The 18363-nt window shown below is 39.3% G+C and overlaps 1 protein-coding gene across 2 annotated transcripts in view; it reads left to right on the top strand.

The window, feature by feature from the left end:
• Positions 1 to 18363, top strand: part of Ace (Acetylcholine esterase) — a 52808-nt gene that overhangs the window by 18748 nt on the left and 15697 nt on the right. For both annotated transcript variants that reach the window (XM_030383479.2, XM_030383478.2), the window contains 6 exons: positions 215 to 1076; positions 4741 to 4879; positions 4946 to 5491; positions 5547 to 5754; positions 11546 to 11688; positions 13164 to 13313. In XM_030383479.2, the coding sequence (XP_030239339.1) occupies positions 790 to 1076; positions 4741 to 4879; positions 4946 to 5491; positions 5547 to 5754; positions 11546 to 11688; positions 13164 to 13313 (1473 nt within the window). In that variant the 5' untranslated portion in view covers positions 215 to 789. The remainder of the gene's footprint in view (positions 1 to 214; positions 1077 to 4740; positions 4880 to 4945; positions 5492 to 5546; positions 5755 to 11545; positions 11689 to 13163; positions 13314 to 18363) is intronic.

Here is an 18363-nt window from a genome sequence, read left to right as displayed (position 1 = left end):
GAGGGAGAGCAAATACACCTAAATAACGTAGCATACAAATGGGGGCAAGCCAAGCCAAGTCAACATGCACTTGTGGCAACAGCAACCGTAGCAGCAGCCCTGAATTAAGCTTGGCATGCCACAGCAGCAGCTGCTACAGCTACGGCTACTGCTGCTGCTGCTATGCCAACTGGGAAAACTAAGACAAATAACTTAATGCCTTTTCTATTTGCAGTTCAAACAATAGAGACGCTGCCGCTCTGCCACGGGGAGGCGCAACAAAAGTGCAACAGCTGCACGGCAAAACAACTAAAAACTGCAACAAAAGCCCAAAAGTCAAAGTAAACCCAGACAGACGCAAAGAGTGCAAGAGAGAGAGAGACAGAGACAGTGTGGGTAGAATGTGTAGTGCAGAGTCTACAAGGCAGCTTAAAGTGGCAGCAGCAAACACAACCGGATAATAAGCATAAGAGCCAACAACAACAACAACTATAACCAGCACAACAACAACAACAACAACAACAGCTGCAGCTGAAGGCGCTGGCGTAGCGCAGGCCGTGCCCAGCATTTAAATAAAACCAAGAAGAAGAAGAAGAAGCAGAAAAAAAAAACACATCAACCAAAAGCCAAAACCAAAATCAAATCCAAATCGAAATTCAAGCGGAAATAAGGCAGAGCGAGAGAGAGTGAGGCAACGAGGTGACGTCACAGCGCCGCTAACTAGGACACTCGTGCCGCAAAACGCAAAATCTCGTTAGCCAGCACAACGCTTGCATCCTCAGCATCCGCTTGAATATTCACATCCGCGAAATGGTCTCTCGACTGGGCCTGCACTCGCTGCTCGCCGCGCTGCTCGTGCTGGCGGCGCAGCTGTCCAGCGTGTGCGGCGTCATCGATCGGCTGGTGGTGCAGACCAGCTCCGGGCCGGTGCGCGGCCGTTCCGTAACGGTGCAGGGTCGCGAAGTGCACGTCTATACGGGCATACCCTATGCCAAGCCGCCTATCGATGATTTGCGCTTCCGCAAGCCGGTGCCGGCTGAGCCCTGGCACGGCGTACTCGATGCCACACGCCTCTCGGCCACCTGCGTCCAGGAGCGGTAAGTAGCGAGTGATGATGGATGGCGGGCCTGGGTGTGGGTGGGGGTGGGGGTGTGGCTGGTCATAGTTAGTTAGCCTTTGAGGGTCCACAGTCTCTGCATCTCTGCAGTTGCAGTTGACCTACAATGGAACAGTCGCTGTTGACCTAACTGTTGCGAGTGACGTCATTGCGAAAACGAATGCCGGTCAAAATGTTGAGCAAATGTATGCACAAAGAGCGTGCATACATACATACATACATACATATATGCATGCATGCACGTCTCTGTACACACATATTCATGCCATATTCATTTAACATTGTGAATAGCACAAAATGTCAACACTCCAACGGCAAATGGGATTGATGCATTCGCAGCGTTGGGCACTCAAAGTGCAACCTATTCAAAATGCCCCAAATTCGGTTGGGAAAATAGATGTGATTCAAAGCAAAGTCAAAGGTGTGCATGTGATCACATATGTAAATTAAATTCGTTTTAGCTGAATGGGACCGAGCAGTCTATGTAAAAGTTCATCACAAAGAAACATTAGTACCGTTCTAGATAAACTATATTACTTAGAAAAATATCTAGATATTAGAGAGATGAATGGTTTACAATAGTATATATGTATGTGCATGTTCTATATGATATTTGTATTCAGAGGATACTTTGTACTGCTTTAGAGAACAAAAGATTAATGATCATCAGGAACAATAATATTATTAATAATAAGAAAGAACAACAAGTAGGAGAGATAGAAATTAAAAAAAAAAGAAACATTTAGTTATTTTGAAGTATATTTGAAGTTATATATAAATAAGTTTAATTGGAATTAATCCCCATCAGAAATAGACTTACTGCCCAAGAAAACCTCAGTAAATGCCCAATTATAAACTCCAATTGATCTTGTTGATCACTCAAAATCCTCAGCATAAATGTCTTAGTTATGTGTATAATAGGCAATATAATATAAGAAATCTTTATAGATTTATAGATAGACTCTAACTTTCTATATATGTATATAGAAAGATAGATACATAAATATATATGTAGATCGATAGAGAGATAGATCGATAGATAGATGAATAGATATATAGATATATAATTCTATAGATTGATAGATAGCTAGATAGATGCATAGATAGATAGATTAATAGATGAATAGATGCATAGATCGATAGATAGATCGATAGATAGGTAGATAGACATACAGATGATTAGCTATAATTAAATAAGATTTGATGATGAAAGATAGATAAACAGATGAATCGATTGATTGTTCGTTTTGGCAAACTTTTTCATAATCACGAATGAAAATTTCAAGTTCCCTTTTGGTAAATAAACGTCCAGCGCAGCTCTTAGACTTAATTAAGCAATGTTTCTGTACATACAAACACACAAAATAGAAGTAAAAATATATAAATCGACGACGAATAAACAGTTGTCTTTTAATTAAGTTGAAGAAGATATTGAATTAGATTTCTTTCAAAATTTCTGCCAGCAGAAATCGAATGAGCTCATGAATACATTCTATATACATACATAGTGGCATTCGATTGACACAGGTATATTTGATTAGGTGATATATGTATATAGATATATAGTATATAGTGTCTCCATTAGTTGGCTGCCAACACTTTGAAGCCCGTTGAAAAAGAAAGCAGACAGTTTGGTCGATATATTCGGAATGCTTAAGCAAGTGAAGAGGCTAGCAGTTGGGGGGGCCAGGGGCAGGAGCATATATTATATCAATTTCGGGCATATTGAGTGTACCTAATAGAGCGACTAGCCTAGTCATATGTTGTCTTTTACTTAACATAAATCAATTAGCCTCAACTAAAGCCCACTTTCTACCAGCCACAAATCAGTCTAATGAATTTCAAAAGCCATACTCATTTGCCGCACGCTCGAATGTAACATAACGAGTGTGTGTCTGTGTGCGTGTAGAGCTTAACGGAAATTAGACAAATATAGAGATACAAATAGAGATAGGGCAAGAATGAGAGAAGCGGAGACAGAGTAGAATCGCCTTTTCCGGTTTGTTATAAATTACTTTTTATGCGAAGTGCCAAAGTTAATTTCAATTGACACGAAACCAAACACACCTACAGAAACCTAGCTAAACGGATATGAATATATTGAATCACACACACACACACAACTATGTCTATCGTTCAGCCTGTATATGTGTATGTATATATATATATATTTATATATCGATTCGAAAGAATTCAACATTTATAGGGCAAACGAACTATGTAGCTAAAGTCATCTGACTACGAGTGTGTGCGTGTATGTGTGTGTGTGTGCCTGCGTGTGTGAGTATGTGCTTCTGGTTTATGGGCTTGTGTGTGCCCTCGAAAAATGGCACAGAAAAAGTAAAACAGGTAAATCAGAAGAGCGCAAATAAAAATAAATAACACAGCTGGTTACATTTTTTGTTGTTGCTCGTAATTGGCACGAATTACACTTGAAGAAATTGCTTGTGCGAAACTCGCATGTAATCTGCGATGAAATCTAATTAATGCATATAAATGTGTATGAATCGCATTTGATGTAGTTAACAGTTTTGCTGATAAACATTAAATTTGCTTTGGCTAAGAGTCGCTGAAGTAGTTTATAATTTAGTTACAGTTGAAGTTAGTTAAGCTCTAATATGCCGGACCGAGAGTTGTAAATGAAACTTGTATACCCTATATAGTTAGTGTAGACTAAAAATAAAATCTAATTTATACAATTATAGTTGAATATATTGTATAACATTATTATATATAGATATAATCCAGAAAACTCTAGCACTTCTTTCAGTAAAGCAAAAAAAAAAAAAAAAATTAATTTTTGTATTGTATTTATTTTTTTATCTATGACTTATTTTTACTATGACTTCATTTTTATATTTTTACTGACGCATTTTTATTTCAAAATAAGTAAAATTTGGTATAGAATTTTTGTGTTTAGCAGTAAAATTAAAAAGTTAATTTAAGTTTAAAATCAGTAATCATGGTATTTTTTTTTTTTTTAATTATTTTTTATTCTATAATTTTCAAGTCTGTCTATAATTAAGCACAGAATTACATTATTATTATATTTTTATTGAATTATACTTATCGTTGCATTATTCTTAGTTTGGCATCTGAAATGTTGGCACCAAATCAAGTTTTCTTCAGTTCGTTATACTTGTGAACGCTGGCTTAAGATCCAAGCTACTCAAATTGCTAATGCACTGAAGCCATGATAAAACATATACTTTAATATATTTCATTTTATGGAAAGAAAGTTCAACCGACTTGGAAATGAGAAATACTTTTGTATTTGATTATGTAGATTAAAGTGTTCTTAACTTAAAGGCAACGTAAGCCACTTAGTTTTAAAATATATATTTTGAGGATATGAAAGATGAAAGGCATAGAAAAAACTAAAGAAAGTTAATAGCAAAGAAAAATATCTAATGTAGAAGAGGATTATGTCCTCTGAGCGCTCTTCATTCTCTACTGCAAGAGCTAGCAGATATAAGATCTAGCTAGGCTGTTTGAGTGAGATTTTGGTCTCACTACCTATTTTTACATTTTGTAATCCGTTTACAATTTAAAAACATAGTTGATATACTATTTATTATTTATATTTGATTTATTTGTCAATAGCCTTTCAACTGATTGCATATCCTTTTCTCTTCACTCGTTAGCTATGAATACTTTCCGGGTTTCACTGGGGAGGAGATCTGGAATCCCAATACCAATGTATCCGAGGACTGTTTGTATATAAATGTGTGGGCGCCAGCGAAGGCGCGTTTGCGTCATGGGCGTGGCGCCAATGGAGCCGAGGTATGCACTCTCTCTCTCTCCCACTCTTTCTCTGCCCTACACTGTTTCTCTCTCTCTCTCTGCTAGCACTCGGGCAACAAGCAGACCGACACGGATCATCTCATACACAATGGCAATCCGCAGAACACGACCAACGGGCTGCCCATATTGATATGGATCTATGGCGGTGGCTTCATGACCGGCTCGGCCACGCTGGACATTTACAATGCGGACATCATGTCCGCCGTGGGCAATGTGATCGTGGCCTCGTTTCAGTATCGCGTGGGCGCATTCGGCTTCCTGCACCTGTCGCCGGAGATGCCGCCCGAGTTTGCCGAGGAGGCGCCCGGCAATGTGGGCCTGTGGGATCAGGCACTGGCCATACGCTGGCTGAAGGACAACGCGCACGCCTTTGGCGGCAATCCTGAATGGATGACGCTGTTTGGCGAGTCGGCCGGCTCGAGTTCGGTGAATGCACAGCTCATGTCGCCGGTCACCAGGGGCGTGGTCAAGCGTGGCATGATGCAGTCGGGCACCATGAATGCGCCCTGGAGCCACATGACATCCGAGAAGGCCGTCGAGATTGGCAAATCGCTGATCAACGACTGCAACTGCAATGCATCCATGCTGAAGGTGAGTCCGATCCTCTAATCCCCCAATGAACCCATTTTAACCACTGCCCGATTAGACAAATCCCGCCCACGTGATGACCTGCATGCGCGCCGTGGATGCCAAGACCATATCGGTGCAGCAGTGGAACTCCTACTCGGGCATACTCAGCTTCCCATCGGCGCCGACCATCGATGGCGCCTTCCTGCCCGCTGACCCGATGACTCTGCTGAAGACGGCCGATCTGAAAGGCTACGATATACTCATGGGCAATGTCAGAGATGAGGGTGAGTCTTAGTTGATTACTGTTGAGCGCTGCAAGAGCTTATTTATATGCGAAGAGCTGCGAGTGAAGTGTTTGATGCATGAAGAGTTTGAAAATTTTCATAGCATACTTTTGTGGGATCTGAGAGAAAAGTTTGCAGGTCGATGTATTATTCGTATATATTGATATATAATGTCATTTGGAAGCATACTCAGCTTCTTTCAGCTCTATAAGCTATACATAGCCTGATAAAGGTATCTTTGATAAGCGACTTGCGTTAAGGCCAACTCAAGAGAACTACTTATTCGCTTATATTGATCAAATATATATACTCTTATACTTCTTTAATATATACTTCTATATGCTACTATATAATATAATAAAACTCAAACCTCCCCTCCCCTCTACATTGTATCATATTCAAAATAGCTATGCAAAAAGAAATACTTAAATATCTCTCTCTCTGTTTCTCTCTATCTCTCAGAACATTCTCTTATCAAACAGTTCCCCCTCTCTTGTGCTTGTTAAATAAAATGTGTTTCTGCAACGTCGCCAACTTTTCACTGGACTAGAAAAACAGTTTTCTTTCTCTTTTTTTTTTTTTTGTCCGCTCTGAAAGCAGTTTCATGCTGTCTTTCAACTCGGGCTGCAAATATCCTTGAGCTGAGCAGTTGCTTACTTTTTCAGCAGCTTTTTCATAGAGTGGACATCAACTTAATCAAACTTAGCTCGAGCTCTTGTCCACTGTTTTTTAACCAGCACGTAAACCCCATCTCTCTCTCACTCTCCCTCTCTCTCTCTCTCTGTCTCTCTCCCGTTCCGCCTGCACTCTGTCCGCTTTTAGCCAACAATAGCCTATCCGTCCGTCTGCTCTGGCGCTGCTCCGTTGGCATTGTTGCAGTTTTATTTTTGGCATCGCCTTTGATGCTGACGTCAGCAGTGTGCCAAATTTTCGCAGTGGCTGCAACCAGTCGCCATTTTGTTCATGTTGCAAGTCGCCCCTCCGCCCTCCGCCCTCGTCCCTCGGCCCTCTGTCCCCATTTCGACCACCCGCTGTCGCATTTGTTGCAGCTGCATCCATTTGTGATTTTATTACTTTTGTTTTCGTTTTCGTTTGTTTCTTTGTTGTTGTTGTTAATGTAGATGCCACCGCATAAGCCATGCTTTGTTGTCCTTTCATGTTGCTGGCTGGTGTTTTGGTGGGCGTGGCTGGTGGCCTCTTGGCCGCTTGGCCGCCTGCTCGAATGCTTTATGAGCCATAGTACATTACCGGCTTAGGGACAAGTTTTGGCCCGGCTTTGTACAGTGCTGCCACACACACAAAAATGCACTTTGTGTAATGGCTGCGGCTTGTGGCAGCTGCCCCCAGCTCCGGAACGTGCCACAAATCAAGCAAGCTTAAAGAGAACCTCGAATCTAGAGTCGAATTTGTCAACGCAGCTGCAAGCAGCAGCAGCAGCAGCAGAAGCAGCAGAAGCCAAATCGAGCAGCAGAAGATGGAGCTGTGCCCCGCTCACACGCATGAAATTCGCAAGGAGCTGAAGAGGGTTGACGGCAGATAGGGTGGGGCGGGGGCGTTCTGTTGGAGCTGCCATTAAACTTGTCAGACTCGTGCACGCAACAAGCTCGCCCGGAGAGGTGGGGGGCTGGGGCAGTTGGCGTCACATCGGGGGCAATGTCAGGCAGGAATCATGCGGGCGCTCAGCTGTGCGAAACGACATCATAAATTATTTAAATATATTTATATATACATATACATATACATATACCGTTAGCTGCGGCAGGCAGCTCAAAAATAACAGTAAAGCATGTTGCATCCACGAACCGATTGGGGCAGCACACGTGCTGCTACTCGAACGAACATGACACGATAGCCAAGTTAAAGAGCTTGAAAATAAATAATGAATAGAACAAAAACACTTAGAATGCAACTTAATTTATACAAAAAATTGTTTTACACAATAAACTTTTTAATTTGAAGAAAGTATACAAAACAAATACTTTTCTGGAAAATTAATAATAAAGTAATAATAAAATTAATAAAAAATAATTGAATTGAAAATAAATTAATTAATAATACAAATAAATTAATTAATAAAAAATAAATTAAATATATAAAATCAAAAATAAAATAAATAAAAAATAAATAAATAATAATACATATCTTCTAAATAATAATTTATATACAAATGTTAAATGTAAAATATTTGTTATATGAAATTCCGAAGTATAAGGAGTGAAATGTTGAATCTTAAAAAAAATATTATAAACGTATATATGTACATCAAAGAAGAATATTGCTTTTCCATATTTGTATATATTAAATACATTAAACATTGCGATATGAATATTGAATATATGAATATTACTTTATTTATTTCTCATTAAAGCTTAAACGAATTTTTGAGTCTTCAAAATTCTTTCGTGTTCCTTTCAAACTAAAATCATTTGAATATTGCGATATGAATATTGAATATATGAATATTACTTTATTTATTTCTCATTAAAGCTTAAACGAATTTTTGAGTCTTCAAAATTCTTTCGTGTTCCTTTCAAACTAAAATCATTTGCCTTGTGTTCAATCTATGCAAGATTGAAAGCCATTTTAATCAGCATTCAAGGCATTCACACACACACACACACTCACACACACAGACACACTCGCATGGACAATTCGATTCCTCGAAACTTGTGTTGCCATCTTGCTCTGGCCTGCTGCGTGCTACATGCATTGTGCTTTAAATACCGTTTGATTTTTAAGCTCTCAAAGCAAATGTTCAATTGAATCGTAATTTCTTCATTTTTTTCTACGCTCAAGTTGAAAAGAATGCAATGTTTTTTTTTTTTTTTCGTTTTCTTTATTTCTCCTACTTTCCTTTTTTCATTGTATTTTCTACTTCAGCGCCTCTGTCCGTTTCGCATTTCGCTTGCGGCGACGGCGACGGCGTCGGCTGCTGCGTTTCCCAGCATTTGCCGCGTTTGTGTTTGCGTTTGCTTTTGCGTTTGCTTGGCCTAACGGTAATGTTAACGCTTTGTGTGCATTGTTCGCATTATTCGTGCCATGCCGCGCGCTACTTAAAAAATTTCCGTTCGTTTTGCTTTCTCTTTCTCATTTTGCGCGAGCTATGCGTATATCACTGTGCATGTGTGTGTGTGTGTGTTGGGTTTGTTTTCGTATAACAGATTCTCGCTCGCTTTGTGTGCTTTTTTCTTGGGCTCGCTTCGCTTTCATTTTGTTCTTCTTGTTGCCATTGCTGCTTCGTCATTTCCAGGCGGCAGGCACCGAAGCACACTCACTCACACACACACACACACTCACTCACTCACTCACACATAGAGAGAAACGTAAGCACTGGCACTGACACACGGCTCCGGGGCACTGGCGCTACAGACACGTGCGCTTTTCTGCTCACTTTCACTCATTGCTTGCAGCTGCTGCTGTCGCCTTTGCCTGGCTTTCTGTCTCGCTCTTTCGCTTCTTCAGTCGTGTTATTGTTTTTGTTTTTGCTGCATATTACTGCCACTGGCGCTGCTGCCTGCTACTGTTCTCTGTCGCCGTCGCTGCTGCTGCTGCTGTCGCTGCTGCTGTTGTTGTTGTTGTTGTTTCTAGCTGAGGTGTGCGTGCCCACAACACAACCACAACGATGGCTACGACTCGCATATAACTGTTTCTCTATGCGTGTATGTGTGCGTGCGTGTATTTGTGTTTGTGCTTGTATTTGTGAGTTCAAGGTCATCTAGCATTCGAAACAAAACACAATAGATTACAATGCGCAGCTTGCATGAAAACATCTTAATTCTATTGTTTGTCGTGGGCTTCCACATTTGAGGCCAGCTGTTAACTTGGTCAAAATGTTGGCGGTAATAACATCATTACTCTGTAGATAGGTTTGCAAACTTTTATTTTTGTTTGATTATCAGTTTCACTAATTATTCAATTACTTATATATATAATATTTATTTTTAGATTCTCTCAAAGCCTTTTCTTGTACAATTCGACCTTTTTCCATTCCGGCTGAACTTTTTGCCTATATACATATGTATGTACATATACATAGGTATGTAAGATATAACTGCAAAAAGTTGGCCATTCTAATTTAAAGCGAATTAGCCAAATGCTTGTTCCTAGACTGCTTAAACATTAAGTATACGTCATGTCTGGTCGCTGCAGCTGCTGCAACTAAAATGGTCTTTATGACCTTGAATAAAATTGGCGAAAATTCAAGGAAAATCACTAAATGTATAAATATATATTTTTTAACCAATTCAGTGAAAGGTAAAGGATAAGTCCCATCAAGACTTAAAAGTATTTATTAAATTAAAGAACTTTAAAAAAATTGAGGATGCTTCAAGTAAGAAAGCAAGCTAAAATAATTATTATGGAAACATGTAAACATATGTATGTATATTTGCATATGCAGTAGACTCCGGTTATAGCGACGCTCAAGGAAAGACTCTATAAGTTTAGAATCCTTATAGCCGGTTTCTACTGTATAAAACAAATAAAAATATATACAAAAATATATATTAAAAATCTTAAACAAATTGATAAACTACAAAATTTAAAACAAAATAGAAAATTTTGGCATAAATCTAGAAATTGTTATTGAAGCAACATGCATATAAAATTAATAAATACAAATAATATTTAAAATTAACTAAAGTAATTCAAAAATGTTTACAAATAAAAAAAAAAAAAACTTTTATAAAATACAACAGCCTTAGTTTAGAAGAGTTTAAAAGTAGAAAACTCATTTAATTACTTATTTAAATATTAATAAAAATATATATAGAGTTGTATAATTATTTTTCAGTTTTTTCTCACGTTCTGTCTTCAATTTGAGTGCCATACATTTATTTAGTTGATTGTTTGCCTAGTTCCTAACCACTGTACCCACTCTATATAAGAAATCTTCATAATTGTTTAATCAATTTTTGTGTGGCGCAGCTCGATATTTACATTAAACACAAATTCATTTATGTTAAACGCTGAGAGTAAAGAGTGTGTGTGTGCGTGTGTGTCTCAGTGTGTGCGTGTGTGTTGCTGTTTAAATTTAATGCGTAAACAAAGCTCGTTTTGCGCATGTTTTTGCATAATTTTTGGAGCTTGAACGAAAATTGAATCAAACATCAACAAATTGCTTGCAGTCAAAAGTTTTTTTTTTTCTTTGCTGTTGTTGTTGTTGTTTTTCTTCTTCTTCTTCGTTGTTCTGGGACCACGAGGCTGCTGGGCGTGTGTGGGTTGACACACATACACACACAGGCACACAGCTATTGGCTATTGTTGTTTTTGCTGTTGTCGCTGGCTCATAGGCAGCAATTATGGCTCGTTAGTGTGTTCGTATTTGAAGTGTGCCAGAGACAATGCCAGCAGCAACACACACAACAGCAACATACGACAACAACAGCAACAGCAACAACAACAATAATGGCAGCTACAGTAAACATAACAAGCGACGACAACAACAAGTGCCATAAAAATTAAGTTAATAAAAGGCAACTAGACGCTTTGTTCTCGCCCTTGTTAAGGCTGTTGTTGCTGTGGTTGATTTTGTTTATTCTATTTCACCCTTTTGTGCACCTCAACAACAACAACAACCACGACGACTATTGTTGTTGTTTGGGTTAATGCAGCGTTTGGTGTCCTTGGCACGGCTCGTTGATTGCGCCCCTTTGGCCACATCGTAGTGTCAATTGTTTTAGATTTTGCCCACGTAACATGAAGACTTTACTTCATATCTGTCTAGGCCAAGTTTTAATCATATTTTCATGTTCTCTCTCTCTCTCTCTCTCTCTCTCTCTCTTGCTTGCAGGCACTTATTTCTTGTTGTACGATTTCATTGATTACTTTGATAAGGATGAAGCCACTGCGTTGCCACGTGACAAGTATCTGGAGATTATGAACAATATATTTGGTAAGGCCACGCAGGCGGAGCGCGAGGCTATTATATTCCAGGTAAGCAGCAATGCACACGTATACACACACACACACACACACACACACACGCACATGCTCGCACTGCATCTGACATGTGCCTATGCCAATGTCGAAAGGGGAAACGCATCGTTGGCTTTCTTTGTTGCCCCAGCTGTCAGCTGCAGTCAACTTGTGCCCCAATCTAACCACACACTCACACACACACTCTCACACGCACACACACAGAGAGAGGCATAGAAAACTTTTCAGCTCTTGCAGTGCATTTGGCCACAATTCCCACTCTGCCACAGCCGCCGCATAAACGAGTTAAAAATCTGACGTCAACTTCTATGAAACTGCATTACGCAAATTTATTCACTCTGTTTGCACTGTGGCAGGGGCAGCAAATTTAATCAAAAAACACTGAAAATGCGCAGCGCATTAAATCGAATTGCAATTGCAGCTAAGCGACTCGCCAGATATCGCACTAGACCAACTGCAGCCCTCATTTATATTAAGTAGAGCTGTGAGCTAAGCCATCCCTCTTTCCATTTCCAACACAGCTGCAATCCCATTTAGCATTTGCTTCCTGATTCGAGAAGGATGTAAGCTAGTTAGATGACATCCTAGCAGGACTTGCAGCTGGCTAGCAAACTGAAGTTTAGAGATTTACCCAATGGAAAGAAATATGACATAAATATCTTTTAGAGAAGGAAGAGGAGAAACTTGTTTGTTTTTATGCTGAAAACTTAGTAGATATCAGGTGTAACCCTCCTGAAATCATATTCTATTCCCCTTTATAGAAATTGATTTTATTATTTACTAAAGTGATTCCTAATTAAATAATTTCAAAGATAATAGCAACAATGATATGATTTAAGTTAAACTAAAATAAAACATGTATTTAAATAGGTATATGTCTCCGTTGCTTCAATCTGGCCATTGTTCATTCTAATTTGATCCGTTTAGAACAGAGTCCATTAATGAAATTTACGTTTCGCCATGATTGGCAATGTGCTTAAACAATGTTAATTTCAAGCCATCATTAAAATTATTACGACCCGGCTCAGATGGACTAAATAGCTCTAATTCAATTATTCACTTGAGCAACAGCTTTTATTACTTCTCTCTCTCTCTCTTCCTTTCTTTTTAAAGATAATTGAAAAGGTAGATAGATAGGTAGAAGCGTAAAACTAAGAAAAAATCATCACTCGTATTATATTTTTGCAACAATTACAGGCAATGCTAAGAGCCTCAAATCTATACTGAAATATTACTAATAAGGGTGAATCAAGAACAACTGGAAAGCTAAGCAAAAATACTCATATTGTATTAGAGATACGACCTTCATAATAAATAGATAATACATATGTATAAATTCCTTGGCTAAGCCAACTCCATACACAACTCACACTGTCTTATCAAAACTTTATATATTATATACTTCATTTATACATATATGCTTGAAGCTTAACTGACTAACTCTTCCCACTCTTCTCCCACGATTTTTGCAGTACACCAGCTGGGAGGGCAACCCGGGCTATCAGAACCAACAGCAAATCGGACGCGCTGTGGGAGATCATTTCTTCACGTGCCCCACCAACGACTATGCACAGGCGCTGGCCGAGCGAGGTGCCTCCGTGCATTACTATTACTTTACACACGTGAGTAGCTCAGGTGGCATATGGGTGGTGCTGGTGGTGGTGGTGCCTGACCATTGCACGCAAATCATTAAATATTTCACAACCTTTGACACGTAAGACGGCGTCGGAGCGCGTGTGTCCAATCGAAATGCGGTCAAATGGGGCCCCACTGTTGAAAAACGAGTCACACACACACGCATACACATATATGTATATTTATATATATATATATGCATAAGCGAAAAGAGAGAGAGAGGGAGAGCGAAAAAAAAGACGGAAAGTAAACGCAGCTACGTCCAATTTGTTTGTCATTAAAATTGCACACAAGGCTAATGGCGAGCAGAGCCTAAGGGGTTACCTGCAACAGCAACAGCAACAGCAACAACAGCAGCAACAACATCTACTTCAGCAACAACAACAACAACAACAACTGCAGCAACATCAGCGCAAAGGCTACTGATGACTGTCTGCATTATTTATGCCTGACGAATGGCTGCAATCTCATAGATTACATGAATGCAGATTTTTTTTTCTTTTTTAATGCGCACTTTTAAGTTGGAATATCCTGTAAAAAGAGAAAAATTACATAATTGAGCATAGCTGGAAAATTGAGTTGTTTAAAGGAATATCTGGGAATTGTAGAGCATGAGAGCGAAGCAGCTAAAAGAGACGGGAGGAGATGGGAGACGGGATGGACAGAGAGAGAAGTAGATGGAAATAGACGGGAGAAGATAAGAGGAGACGGAAGTAGGACGGGCAGAGATGAAAGGGGACGGAAGCAGGATGGGAGAAGATAAGAGGAGACGGAAGTACAACAAGATAAGGGGAGACGGAAGTAGGTGGGCAGTGAGGGTAATAGACGGGAGGAGATGGGAGATATAATAGAGAAGACGGCAGTATATAATACTCTGTTAGTTCTTTAGGTTGCATTGCTTCCTCTAAGCTGAGAATTCAAGTTTGAATCATTCTTCTTATGATTCTTGAATCATTATATTGCTTTTTATAGACCTGGTTAGCTTTACATGTAAAAAACTGAAAGGAGAATATAATTGGAGTAAGTTAAAATCGACAAAAAGTCTGTAGAATAGAAAAATTATTGCATATGATTTTAGATTTAGTTCTTTATTTTTGTAAAAATTATGTGTAGCACTCCATACTCCATATAAGAAGAAAATTTAGTTGTGTTAACTTTAGGCAAGACTATGAAAGCGTAAATTTATTCCAAGAATATAACTTGCCTCAAGTTCATATTGAATCTGTCTTCGTTCCTTGGAGCACATCTACCAAAGGATATGATAGTTTCGTATCTTGGAGTCATTTCGTTCACTGTTACAAAATAGTCTAAAAGCAACTATTTGAATAATTCCCATACTGATTTAAGCTCACTTAACCATCAGCCCTCATTACTTAGTTCTAGACAATATGAAAAAAGAACTTTATCAATTTTTAATTCAGCTTACGAGCGTTTTAATTAAGCAAATTAAGCAAAGTTGAAATTGATTGAAAAGTTTAATTCAACTTTTCACTGGAAGGTAATGATTGAAAGTGTGAAGTATAAATAGAGATCTATAATTAAGGCTTTTATAGACACAAACTATCTTAGAAGGCGTGCCTAAAAGCGTAAGACATGCCTTAGCCTTAAAATGAGCTATGTTCAATTTTTGTTCGTTTTTGATTAATCAACTTTATGTCGTTGAAGCTGTTGTAGTTCCTGTTGAGGCCATGTCAGAATTCAATTAAATTAAATTTCGATATGCATATGCCGAATCGATATCAATATGGCAACACCTTAGAGTTTTGACACCTCTCACCGGGGCCGTCGTCGGCGCTGTCTTCGAGTGGGCAAACAAACAAAGTTCTGGCCAAGTTCTGGCAACCTTGGCCGCCATAATTATGGTAACAAAAACTTTCGCTCAATACACGCCCATAAACGCGCACACACACATAGAGAGAGAGAGAGAGGAAGAGAGTGGGGAAGGGAGAGGGGCTGTGTTGGGAGGGAGCACAAGGACAGCGCCAATTAAACTACACGCACTGCCTTGTTGTCCTGTGGCTGTGCCTGTGCCTGTGCCTGGGCCTCTGCCCGGGACACAGACACATAGCTCGAGCACGAGTCGAGAGTCGCGTCCAGCTGTTGCCAGTGTGTGCGTGTGTGCGTGTGTGCGTGGAGGCGGAGGCGTGGCAGTGCCTAATGAAACTTCAATTTACGAGGTCACGGCCTGTACGGCCCGAACGTGTGGGGCATAATTTGAGTCAGTTATTTGCTTAAAGGACTGCGGCTGCTGCAGGCCTAATGATTAACAAATAGGGAGTACGCCCAGCCCCCAGCCCCAAACCTGCTCCACGCTCCCGCTATAAAACATTAAGTGTACGCCCGCTCGGACCCTATCGATTTTCTCTCAGCGACAATGCGTAAATGTTAATAGGTAATTACAGCTGACAGACGATATTGAGTCCTTGTCCTTCCATTGATAAATCATAATAAATAAATGTGGTATACATGTATATGCATGTATGTGTATATGCATATAGCTCAATGCGCCCGCTCTGGCCCACATAAATTAGTGTTTTGGTCTAAAAAATCAATATTACGCATACGCCACGTGTGTCTTGAGGCGAATGTTAATCAAGAACTTGCACTCTCTCTGTGTGCTGTGCTTGTCAAGTCATTAAATGTGATTGTTACTGCGGGCAATACTCTCTCTCTCTCTCGGTATTATGGGGGGTATACTGGTTGTCAGTTGTTAGGGGAGTGAATATAGGTACATGTATATACATGTATATAGGTCTGGCTGTGCAAATCCTACGAAATCAAAGAAACGTTTACCTGAAACATATACAGTTTGACATTCACTATTTGAGTTTAACGTTTGGTTGTCATGATATATTATTGAACGAGATAAACGGGGTTTGATTGGAGTGATCTTAATATTTAGCTGTTTAAAAGTCAGTCATGTAAATTTCGAATTTATGGACTTTTTTTTTATATATTTAGGGAGAAACTTACATTTTGAGTTCCACTAAATTATTCATTGGATTTTTAGTTAGTTCTCAAATCTGTGACTTGGTCATACAGTTTGAGAATCACTTAAAGAAGTTGTAACTTTAATTGTTTGAGAGTTACTTCTTTGAAATGTGAGTTCCTACACTCAATAGAACGGAATTTAAAACAGCTTGAAATGCATCGATAAATAGGTCTGAAAGTAACTCAAACTGTAAATAGTCTTTTCAATAAGCCTATAAAATGTGTATATGTTATCTGTAGTCAGTTGGATGTTATGAATATGTTGTCTTTATTCAGTTATTTCAAGCTACAGTTTCAGTGTCACTCAAGTGTATCTACAGTTTGACAGTTGCCTTATCAGGAAGTTTTCGGTATTCATGGATATGAATTCCCTCCACACTTTAAACATAGTTTGAGAACCTCTTTCGATCGTTAAATTATCAGGAAGTTTCCTTAACTCATAGATATGAGTTCCCTCTGCACTTTAAACATAGTTTGAAAGCCACTGAGTCAGCCAGCATACATTCCTTTGATCGTCTCGATCTAAATAGACTTTAAGGTCAACAACTCCAGCTACAGTTTGAGCGTCTCTCCATTGTGCATAGTGTTGGACAATCAATGAAGCAGAAAATATGTTCCTATCGATGAATTTTCACTGCCCAAACACAGCATTGTGCAGCTTCAATGGCCCCAGTGCCAACTCTTGCCACTGGTCTACTTAATAGAGCGCACGAGTTGGCCAACAGTGCGTGTGCAAAGTAAACGTACAGCCGTTGCACTGGCCCCATCAAATCGCCTGCTCATAATCGAGCAGCCAGCAGCAACAACAGCGCAGCCAGCGAAATGAAAAGCAAATGAAATTAGTTTTAATTACAGCCCTCAATTGGCTGCAGCGAAACTCGTAACTCATTTTGGCCATAAACGAGAACTGGCCGTGGCGACCTTTGCCACTGCCGCCTCCTGCCACCGCCGCCGGCCTCCTGCTGGTCGTGCTGGCAAATGGGGTCGCCAGCTGGACAGCTGGACGTTGGAGTGCCTGGCAGATTGTCTATTTCGATGGCTGCCAGTGGCAACACTTGACAGCCTCTTGCCAGCTTCTGCAGCGACGTGCAACGTGCTTGGCACTTAAATAAGTTCGTTCTGCTGCCAATTGCCAATGCTCGTGTCCGAGCTTTAATCAAAAAAAAAAAAAAAAAAAAAAAAGAAGCGAGAAAAAAAAACGAAACTTTACTTTTGCCGCACAATTCTTCATTATTTGCGGCTCTCTTTGCTACTCTTTCACTTTGTCTATCTCTCTCCCTCTCTCTCTCTCTCTCTCTCTGTGTGTGCAATGGCGCATAAATTGTAAGGAGCCTGGCAGCTGCAGCAACGGGGCGCCATGACAACAACATTATCCCTGTGCATATCCCGGCTGCAATTCATTAGATGACTTGGCCAATTGGCTGCCAGTTTGCAGTGGCTGCCAACAGCCAAATTGCTTAAGTGGACAACACTTGAATATAACGCACAGTGGTGCAGATTCGGCATAGTTTGCGGGAATTGTAGAACTCTCTATATATGTATGTATGCGTGGTATTTTTAGATTTTCAGTGAAATATGTTTTGCTATAGTTCATTCTTATTTTATGAGAGAGATTTTAATATCTATGTAGAAAAAATGTTTTGCTTGACTGAACTCAATTTTAAGGGGTGTACCTATTATTTTCATCATGAGTGTATAAATGTATATACTATATAGCATATATCATATATGTATATAGATGTATAAATATCATTATTATTACAAAATCTGTCTTAATAAATCTCTCTCATTAAACTATATCACTGACTCTATATAAATATAGATATCATATGTCATATAGATGTATACATATATCAGTTGTCTGCTCTCGAAAGAGATATTTCATTCATTCATTTTCGACAAATTTTCATGTTAAGAAATTCATAACTTGACAGATTTCGTTCAAGCTATTCAAAGTCATGAATATTGCAACTCTCTTAATATAATACTATTAATATAATATTTAATCTAGTCAAATACATATTTTTGAAAAAATCTCTTTTTAAA

Source organism: Drosophila navojoa, chromosome 2, assembly GCF_054131105.1.
Source record: "Drosophila navojoa isolate 15081-1374.11 chromosome 2, UAZ_NAV_1.0, whole genome shotgun sequence".
Lineage (NCBI taxonomy): Eukaryota > Metazoa > Arthropoda > Insecta > Diptera > Drosophilidae > Drosophila > Drosophila navojoa.
The sequence above is the reverse complement of the archived record's forward strand: the minus strand, read 5'-3'. Positions and strand labels throughout refer to the sequence as shown.